Source organism: Egretta garzetta, unplaced genomic scaffold (assembly GCF_000687185.1).
Source record: "Egretta garzetta isolate BGI_Z169 unplaced genomic scaffold, ASM68718v1 scaffold163, whole genome shotgun sequence".
Taxonomy (NCBI): domain Eukaryota; kingdom Metazoa; phylum Chordata; class Aves; order Pelecaniformes; family Ardeidae; genus Egretta; species Egretta garzetta.
The window spans coordinates 392,128-403,074 of NW_009259308.1; the positions used below are offsets into that span (position 1 = coordinate 392,128).

The following is a 10,947-nucleotide window of genomic DNA, read 5'->3' on the forward strand; positions in this document are numbered from 1 at the left end:
TTCACTTCCCCGGGGGAGCGGGGCGGTTTGCTGCCCAACCAGGCATACCCCGGGGTGCCCGCATCGGTGCAGCAAGCCATTACGGAAAAGGAACCCGACCTTTAAAAACGCAGCCCCGATGAAGCTAACAACTTCACCGAGCCGAGGGTAAACACGCGTGTGTTCCCCAGCGGTCCGCCAGCCCCTGGCCCCGCTTCGTGTGCGCGCCTGGGGTCAGGGGAGCTGAGCGCAGGGCCAGAAGGGAAAAGCAGGTTCTGCTGCCGGATCTACAACAGCTTTTCTATTCTGTATTTTGTTTAGTAGTTTAATTTCTGGTTTCTCAGCTCCTCGGTTGTAAAGTGGAAACGCGACAATAAATAACTCAAAATGTTATGAGGTAAAAGCCATTCAGACTTGCGAGCTGTCTGGAATTAATGTGAAAAATGGAAGAAACTATTCAAAAGTACTTAAAACATTCAAGGCTTTCTCTATATTACCTCTTATATCATAGAATTAATATGTATTTTGAGGGAAACTGTGTTGACTTACAGCCCACAGGATATAGAAATGAGATGGTGAAGAAGATTTCCCTAGGAAAATATTTTACACAGCTGTTGCTCAAAGAGCTGTTTACTTTATTTCATTATATATATGTGTGTGTGTGTGTGTGAAAAACTATGAGGAGTTTGCTTGAAGAATTCTTGGCAATAAAATGCAAACTGTTCTAGCTCTTTCCAAAGCAAAATTAAACAACTCCCTGATCCCACTGCAAAGAAGTGAGCGATAATGTCTTGCCCGATTTTTTGCTTCCCCTTAGTTCTCCAGGCAATAGTGTAAAACTCTGCTCTATAATGTGGCCAAACCGCATAATGCTGTTTCACCCACGTAAAATAGAGAGCGATCTAGTTGCTGTATAAACTAGGATAGTCTGAGGATGCTTGGAGCCCTCTTCCCATTTTCTCTTGAAAATAAAAGCCAAAATAAAGTAGATTGCAGACCAAAAAAAAAAAGTAGATGACAGAAACAAAGGCAGTAAGCAGGACAGAGGAGCCTGAGGAAGTTCGCATTGCTGCTGTAAACCTGGGCGACCCAAGGAAAACATCACAAATAAACAGCTTGCAACTGTCTGAAGTAAAACCTGAGGACCGAATTCTGGTACTCTGATTTATGTCAGCTCATAAGTTACAGCCCACGTAGTTTGACTGAAGGCGGTGTGATTGCTTGTGAAAACAAGTAGTAAATACAATCCAAATCTGGTCTGAAATTGTTTTTAAGGCAACTTTCAACTCCTGGTATTTTCAGAAGTGTCAGCTTACTTTGTTTGAAAGTGTGGATATACTTCTTACCAAGACTAGAAGCAAATCTAGCTATAATTAAATATTCACCTGATTTTCTGTCAAAGTGTTGTCTTACCAGCATCTGTTCATGTTGACTTGTCTTATGATTCAAAAGAGAAAACACCTTCAAGAAGCTTTTTATTTTCTCCCGGTTTCAAGTTGCTTTGCCTCTGTTTTTAGCACTGTCAACATCGGTCTCTCTGTATCGTGTGCTTTTCCTCTTTCTCCTTCTCTCTCCTTTTTTTTTTTTTTTTTTTTTTAGAAATAGGGATCAACTAGGCCTAGTAAATAATCTGATAGCTGTTGGAAAGCAGTTCAAAAACTCAAATGAGCAACTAATGAAACTTGGTCTAGGTTACAGACATTCTGAAGCATTTTTAATTAGCTATTCTTTAATTAATATTCCCTGCTATGATGATGCCATTAATTTTCTCCTGTGTGACTGAGATATCTTTATAGAATGAGATCTTATAGATTCATAACCCAATTTTTTTAAGCTGGAAAGAAAAATATAGATGGCTGTCTGTTTTTTTCTTTTTTTTCCCAATACTGTCATTCCTTTCCCCAGTATGAAGTAATGGTCCCCGAACAGCTGCAACTCTTGCGTACAATTGACACCCATAAAAGTGTCATCTGAAACAAACTCATCTTTCATAGAAAATCCTGAATCACGGAAACTCTTTCAAAGTTTTCAGCCACTAGTTGGCTGCTTATAGAAACTTCCTAAATCGGTACCAACCAAGAGCTACTGCTGATTGGGGTTGAGATAGAGCGACTGAATCAAGCCTTGACACAACTGCTTTCTAGGCATGTTTTACAGACGAAGGTCTTTGAGTAGTTCATATAAACTCCCAGGCAGAGTCCAAAAGCATTTATTTTATCAGCAAAACCCTCCAGATTTTATGCTTTCTTGATGAACTGTCATAACAAAGTTTCCTGCTGTACATCTCTTTTTATAGGTGCTTGTGATTTGGGGGAAAAGCTCAGGAACATTCAAAATGCTCGTTTGACCTTTATTCTCCTCTCAAGCTAAGAGTGTTTCAATGAGTGAGATTTCAAAATCTGAATGAAATTTCAGATGACTCTTTGAACGCCTAAAGCAAAACCATCACCACAGGGAAAAGACTTGTTTGAAAATAAATGCCAAAGGAGAGAGAACTTCCTAAGTGTGCCCTTAGTAGGTACAGGCCCAGGGGACGGCGTGTGTTTTAAGAATAGGAAAAGGTCATCTTCTGGATCTTTTTTGTCTCATTTAGTTACCACATCTGCACTTATCCTTGCACCATCTTAGCCCTTCCTTCCTTGCTTATTTCCTTCCACACAGTACGTGACTCAAGATTTTTGCCTTGATTAATTCATCCTGCATGACACATGGCCACTAACTCCTTGTTTCATTTTGTTTATTGCACAGGTTGTAACGAGAATGAGGCAGATCACCTGGACAGAGACCAGCAGCCTTATCCCCCATCCCAGAAGACAAAGCGCATGCGCACCTCCTTCAAACACCACCAGCTTCGTACCATGAAGTCCTACTTTGCTATCAACCACAACCCAGATGCCAAGGACCTCAAGCAGCTTGCCCAGAAAACAGGCCTGACCAAGAGAGTTCTGCAGGTAAGAAGCCACATCACAGGCTTAATAGAATTTTCCCCTACCCCTGCCAGTCAATAGCATTTCCCTTATGTGTAACAATAGCGATATATGTAGAAATACTTTTGCTAGGCATGTCCCTAGTGAGTGTGCAGAGGGGTATGGTATTACATGGCAGGGATGCCAAACGTACGCCCTACCGCCCCAAGGCAGCCAAACACTAAAATGTGATTTGTAACTAGTTGCATCCTCAACATGAGGAAACTGTCTCCAGAGTCTACCAACCCAGAAGATATCCTGGGATCTGTAGTCTCTCTGTGGTGACCTTATTAAGGGTAGAGGTAGTGAATCTACTGATTTCATAGACACTGGGTGAAGCCTTTGGGCTCCCCTGGAGTACTTTACGTGGCCCCTCAGTGAGCAGATTCCCTGATATGCAGGAAGCAAGTTTTGACCAATGGCTCCCTCTCTCAATGCCTGGTAGACAACTGTTATCATTAAGGGCCTACACAGCAAAAAGTCACTTCCCTGTGAAGAACAGCCTAGCAACATACATTTTAAAAAATCTCTATACAGTGTGTGCTAGCTCAGTGAAGGTAAAGCGAGGTGTGTGGTATATGCAGAGTGCCAAAGAAGGGCAGCGATTGAGATAGAAGGAGAATCTCTTAGCGGCAATTCCTCGTCCATGTTACATGTCACCTAAAACATTTTCAGTGAATCTTACAGAACAGAAAGATTAGGTGACCCATACCAACAACCTGTATGATAGGGATGGTGTAATTACCCCTCCTTCTTCTTCAGTCTTCTAAAACCATCAAGACAAACTTTCAGCCTTGGTAAAAATCTGCTCATTCACCCTTCACCTCGATCTTTATCATGTCTCTTGACCTGAAACCTACCCAACCCAAGAATATGCTACATGGCCACCAAGCAAGTTGCTTTTCTTGGGTGAGTGAGCAAGCAGATTTTTCTTAAGACTGCTCTATGAGGTCCACACACTGGGTTGCAACGTTCCAGTGAGCACCCGTAGTGCTGGGCCTTGTATGCAGGGTCCTGCCTGTGAAAGAGTACCACCAGTGGCAAGGGAAGCTGTAGAGTGACTTAGTCGATTTGCCACACAAAAACAAACATCAAAAAATGACTTAAAAGCAAGAACAAAGACAAAAGTAAGCAAAACAAAACAAGCATCGGTAAAGAAATCAATTGGGATTGGTTTGCAGGTTTGGTTTCAAAACGCAAGAGCCAAATTCAGAAGGAACCTTTTGCGGCAGGAGAATGGGGGTGTCGATAAAGCTGATGGCACCTCACTTCCGGCACCGCCCTCAGCAGACAGCGGCGCACTCACTCCACCCGGCACTGCGACCACTTTAACAGACCTGACCAATCCCACTATCACTGTAGTGACATCAGTGACCTCTAACTTGGACAGCCACGAATCCGGGAGCCCCTCACAAACTACCTTAACGAACCTTTTCTAACATTTCAGTTTTTTTTTTTTATTTTTAATTCTTACTCTTCTTCTTTATTATTATTATTATAATTATTATTTTTATTATTTTCAAGCCTTTTTTTTTTAAAATAACAAACCCACAAAATATTTGGGAAGATAAACAGCTTGATGTGTAGCATCTGCAGCCACTTGGCAAATGAGTTTGAAGTAATATGTTGCTATAATAAATGAACATCTATTGTTGTTAAATTGTACTCAAATTTTTTTAAATTCATCAAATAACTGAAGAGAAGGTTATGAATCATTCTAATAAGTGCCTCTTAAAATTGTATGTTACTTATTTCCAGAACCTTGAAAAAAATGATTACTACCACACACACACACAAAAAAGAAGATTCTTTTCCCTCCTTGATAACCAGATAAAAATCAGTTTAATTATAGCCAAAAGAATGCTATTTCAGGATTGTATGTTCACTCACAGCATTTAAGAACCCCAAATTTCATTTTATTTTCATAATGCATCTAAAAGTTTTGTATGATTTATTTTTTAAATGTTGAAAAATAAATCCAAACTGAATTAAACTCATCATTGAAACAGTCAGACTGCAAGTGCTGGTGCTTTTTTCTAATGCATTAGTCACGAGCCTGACCCTCCCCGAGCACTGGGGAGTCTCACTGGGATAGCTAAACGTTCCTCTGCCAGTTCTTCACCCAGCTGGGACGTCCTTGGCCACGACTGAAAGCTATGCCTGGATGGAGGGCTTGGAGAGAGAGACCCAGTGATGAGAGTGCATGTGGGTGAGGGTGGCAGGATCAGGCTGTTGGTCTCCAAATTTGTGTCCTGTACATTAAGGAGGCAAGATCCGGAAAATGCCCTCCAGGGTGAACTCACTCCTATAAGGATATTATTCAAGTAATAACAGCAGAATAACAACTCAAGTGAGGAGTCCTACTGTTCTGAAATATCGCGCAGGGAGGGTTCTTCATTTTTGTCTGTCAAGCAGCTCTGATTTGGAATTAAAAAAAATAAGTGCAGCTCAATACATGGCCTCAATGCCGTACCATTAAAGCAAGCAGGAGATTGCCCAGCTACTTTAGTGAGCACAGAAATAATTTCCAAGAAGTATGCGTGTGTACTATTAAAATGAGTTTTGGATAACTCATACTTATTTTTGGAGGGAAATGGAAATAAGCAAAATATAATTTATTAAGATGTTTAGGAAAAATATTTCAGTACAATTTATTCATTACTATTTTGAATTTTCTTTAGGTGTTTCTTGAGATTGTATCGGACACTTTGTTTAACACATGAACTTAAAATCTTTAGTTCATTAATATCTATAACATTAACTTTTTAAACTTTGTATAAAAGAAAAAAAACAGCAAAAATTCTTACAAAAATGGGAATTGGCAGTGAAAAATTTTAAAGCAGATAAACTCAGAAGCCTTGTGGATGCTGATCTGAATACATTTCTTAGTTTACAATAGTGATCTTTCTTTTTTTAATTTTATTTAAGCTAAAAGTCTGAATGGTCTGGGCAGTGGTGAATGTTCATTTGTATCCTTTTATTGTAGTTGAACACCAATTAGATTGTGGAGAGTCTCAGAAACAAAACCGAACAAAAACCAGTCAAGATCTATGTCTTGCTTTTAGTGGATTGTTAAGAATAACTTTGCACATATACCCCACTTTTTAGACACCATCAAATCTCTTTTTTGGTGGTCAAAGTGGCTATTTAATATATTTTAAAGGTGTCCTTTTTGGCTGTATAAATGTGTGGTTACATATTGACAGTTCACTGCCCACATTAAAGTGCATTATTGTAATTTTTGCTCAGGGTTTTTAGAAAATTAGCACAGAAAAGTAGCTTATTTTTAAAAAAAAGATGATGGAAGAGATGTTAACACTGTAATAGAAGAAAGGTGTGTTTGCCATTATATATTTAGCAAGTATGGTTATCATCTTCTACGGATATTAAATCTTGACTTTTCCTATTTCTATTACCTTATGGGCATTTACCACTAACCAGACCAAACGACCTTGGTAAGGCTGAGATCTTTATTAATACACTTTTACAGGTAAAAATATTGATACTTATAAATTTTGTTCTTTGACAGAACAATATATGGTACTAGAGATCTACTTTATTAAGTAGACTAATTAAAACTCAGTTCTACTATGTGCCTTATGATATACCTTGGGAGTAAGTTTGTGAAAAATCAGGATATATGTGTTGTTTGTTAAATTAACTGTTTTAAGCCCTTTTGACACCTCACTAGTTTTGTACTGTTTTACCTCTTATTTCTGAAACTCTTTTTATGGTGTATCCTGTTAGAGGGGACAAACATGTCATAGAAAGCAGTTGTGCACTCTTTCAGATATAGTTGATAAATCCAATAATCTTATATATTGAGCTTCGTGTTTATAGTACAGTAAGTGGTCTAGCAAAATTGTCCATGTTTCTTTGTTTATTGATAAATGCATTGTATAGAAACTATTTCCCCTAAATATTTATGGACCAAACAATTGTGATATATCCTATTAAATTTGTGTGAATAAACCATTTTGAATCTAAGGAGTTTTATTTCCCATCAGTTTTTTTTTTTTTTTTTTTTTTTTTTTTTTTTTTTTTTTTTTTTTTTTTTTTTAATTTAAAGTCTACATGTACCAGTGTGTCTCTTTGCTTTTATGGTACCTGTGAACAATTGGTATTAAACACAGAAACACGGCCTTTTAAATATTTTAAAATATGGTTCCTTCTTAGGTTTTCAATTTCTTCATATTCAATGTATATGCTACTGCTGGTGCAATTTAGATTTTAGCCTTTTAACCCCCTTTATTGAACATGCAAAGTAATGCCCCAATGATTTGATACTGAAACCCTGTCTTAGACTTCTAAAAAAGCCAGAAAACTAGCAGCTAAAGTAATTGCATGACAAATATAACCTAAATAATATGATGAAATGAATCAAGATTTAATGCTAGGTATATTGAACACAAAATAGAATTGCAGACCCTGAAAAGCCAGGTTGCTCTGTAGTTTAATAAATTGTCACTATGATTTCTTTCAGGGAGAACAAATCATGGGGCATTACAGCCAAACATCCCGACGTTTGAAAATTCCCTAAAGTATTAAAAGAAGGGGAAAAGTTTGATCGGAAATCCACTGCAGTGAAGACAAAGACAATATTAGGTTATGATAATCATACATTTAAAAATCTATTGAGCCAAAAAATAAAAATAAAAGACTTGATGTCATTTCCTGAATGTTAACAAAACATATGTTATTTTATGGTGTCTAATTAACAGAACTGAAGGCTTCAACAAATTGTGTGGTATTAAAAACAAATTTAGAGAAACTGTATAAAACCAGAGCAACCTGGCAGCAATCTACCCAGCCCATATTCGAAGAAAACTTTTCTTTAAAAAAAAAAATCACATTTGTCAAGCACAAGTACTTGTAAAATAAAACCTGAGTGCATTCATTCCACTTGCTTGCTAATGTGTACTAGTCATATCTGTTAAATGGATTTTTGTAAATTCAAAGAGAACTTTTCACTCATTCGAGATCATAGGAATCAAAACCCAGTAACTTTAGTCCTATTGTTTCTGAATTCTTTTATTTTTAAATGAGACAAATCTGCATGCACTTTTCCATCTGTCACATATAGTGTACATTTCTGTATGATGAATTTCTCTTTGATGTTTCTTGTATAATAGCTTTCATTAATAAACATTTTATTTGATGCAAACATAGTTAACTTTATGTAAACACATAGCTAATTGTTCCAACTAATTTAAACTTTTCTTTTGAAAAGAAGCAGTACAGTGCAGTTCCAATATGTTATATATATCTAAAACCACAAAGAATGAGGTAGCAATACTGTTGCACAGTGTAAAATTATTTCCTTTGGTGTTTTTAATTTTTTAACTTCTTGTATAAAACTGACATGTTTTTAAAAAAAAATTCCCATCAGCATCAACAATAAAACAATCCCCAAATTCTTCATCAATATAAGAAAACATAAACAGTACAGTATGTAAAATCCTCAATGACTTTTAGAATATAAGGATATAATTTGTGGATCCCTGAGCTGTTTACATGGTCACTATGCAATGAGCAAGTATGTTACAAAAAGTTGGTCCTAAGATTTCCAGCCCAAATCACAGATGATTTTTACAAGCCAACAAGCAAGTGTAACAATAACCAATTCTTAGTAATGAGGTTTTGTAATTGTTAAGCAACTATTTGCAGAAAGATTTTTTAAAATATATTCCTATTTAGCTGTATAGCCAAAGCGTATGTTAAACAAATTAACATATAAAAGACTTGCCAGAAAATCTTTCATTAAGATGACATTTTTATTATATACTAATGAACCCTGTGTAAACAATGTAACTTTTATGAATTATGGACATTAAATATTTCACTTACGTGTATCCTCAGCATTTTGCATGTTTTCTTAAACTTTTTCAGTTTCTGAATTCTAAAAGGAAAAACCATACAATTATTAACAACATAACACAAAGTTCCGTACAGATTACTGCAGCGATCTCTGGAAACTGGTAACCAAGAGTGTTCTAGCAGCAATAAAAAGGTATCATTTATTGGTGGCAATTATGGGAAGCATTGTTTAAACAACAGTTTTATAGTACGTTGTAAAGTTCTATTGAAAAAGGTTAGCATGGTGGACTTAATTCAAATCAGCTTGATCAGAAATTTAAGTATATTGTGAAATTCTTAAACCGAGCCTTATGCGTATTTATTACTGCGAAAGTAAGTAAATGTAGGAAAGCAATTATTCGTGTCACAGCCATAATGTGGTTTCCCCCTGTTGTCTGTAGGAAAATATTACAAATGCTAATTAATCAAATCAGTACAGAACTTGGTGGTGTTTAAGGCCAAGAAAAAAACCTATGTATGTACTGTAATTTTTCTTTTGTAAATCACTGCATCCTTTAACAAGTTGGATTCCTTCTCCCCTGATTTAATACTTAGAGACATATTTCTAGTCTAAATTATTGTCTGTGTGCTGCTTGTTTCACCTGATTTAAATTAGAAAAATAAGTAAGTTAAATGCTCCTGGTGAAATACTAGCTCCGCTGAAGTCCATGGCAAAATCATTACTGATTAAAGCAAAACCAGGAAAATTTTATTTCTCTGTGTCTGATTAGAAACATTAAGGTTTGATTTTTCTTAACAACACTATGCTTTGTTTGGAGATAGTCCTGTACATAGTGCTCTGATTGACCTGACTAGTTGCATTAGCAAATCTAAATTTTTTGAAAGATAAAGATCTGTCTCCTGAATTAAGAGAGTAAACATATTGAAAGGGCAGCATTACATGAGAAGGAAAAGAAAGGAATAATTTCAGAGAAGATTTGAGAGAATGCAAGACAAATTTAGGTTTTCAGGACTGCCACAAGTGAGAAATGTATTTGGGGTCTTTCTAGTGGGTACATATCCACGTCCAGAGACAGCATTTCTTTGCACTCCTGTTCTTGAAAAAGAAGTCAAATTGTGCGGTCCTAGAACATCTTACTCAGAATTACTCAGCAGAGAAATGGCTTGCAGGACCAGGTCAAATGACAGAAGGCTGACATCACAGCCCACTGAAATTGATGAATATTCTCTCTCTGATTCTGTGGGCTTTGAGCCAGGAGCTGAATGAACATGGAGATTAAATTACTCTCTTGTCTCTAAAGAAAGCATAACCTTCAGAATGAGACAGAATATATAGGACAGCCATGCCGCTCTGTGCTTTGGACTTCATTCTTCAGAGCTGCTAATCCAAGCACCTGGCACATGCATTAAATTGACTTAAAAATATTTCTTTCTCCTTCACCCAAATACAGGACACAAATTATACTACTGGAATTTCCAGAAGCTACTATAGTGTCGGAGACTTTATTCAGTTATTCTGCAATGTTGAACAATTCTTCTGCGCTTCTCACTTGACACAGACTTATCTCGACACATACCTATATACATATCCTTGTCTTGCCTTCAGATAACCAGTACTTTCATATTTATTTAAGTCATTCAAACCTATCGGAAGTAACTCTCCATGCTTACATGTTCTAGCAAAGGCAGTTGTCATAATTTTTGTCTTGATATTCCTCTGCAGGAAAACATTTTTCTGGAGCAGTTTTTATGTTATGAATTCATACTTTTGTATGTTTTTTTTCTTTTCATAGCTTTGGACCAAAAAAATGTAGTGCTTGAAACATCTAAGGGTACAGATTATTTTGCCAGCTTTTCTTGTAATATCTAGAAAAACAAACCTACTGCAATCACTGAATTCGTGTCTTGTATGTTACTGTAAGAGTATTCTCCTCTACAAATTTATTTTATCACAACAACTGATATAAAATACATTCAATTCTAATTTTAATTAATTTGATTAATATTAGAAATGATAGCTTTTTAGCTGCACTTGTTTCTGGCTCAGGTGTGCTTCTGTTTTTGGAAATGGGATTGTGAGCAAGCGTCCTTTGAAATTTCTGGTATTTGCTACTGCTAGGAGCAGAGGGCTAGATTGAAGGTCTGATCTAGCTTGGCAAAAACTAGTGTTATTTTCCAGTTTGTC

General features: G+C 36.6%; 1 protein-coding gene across 2 annotated transcripts in view; it reads left to right on the forward strand.

Annotated features, from left to right (window-relative positions):
* Window positions 1-7,485, forward strand: part of LHX9 (LIM homeobox 9) — a 15,213-nt gene extending 7,728 nt beyond the window's left edge. Inside the window, exons 6-7 of one of the 2 annotated variants that reach the window (XM_035891805.1) lie at window positions 2,728-2,930; window positions 4,127-4,384. In XM_035891805.1, the coding sequence (XP_035747698.1) occupies window positions 2,728-2,930; window positions 4,127-4,384 (461 nt within the window). Of the gene's footprint in view, window positions 1-2,727; window positions 2,931-4,126; window positions 4,385-7,428 lie in introns of those variants that run through there. The other variant, XM_035891806.1, reaches the window with a different exon arrangement.
* The last annotated feature ends 3,462 nt before the right edge of the window (window positions 7,486-10,947 follow it).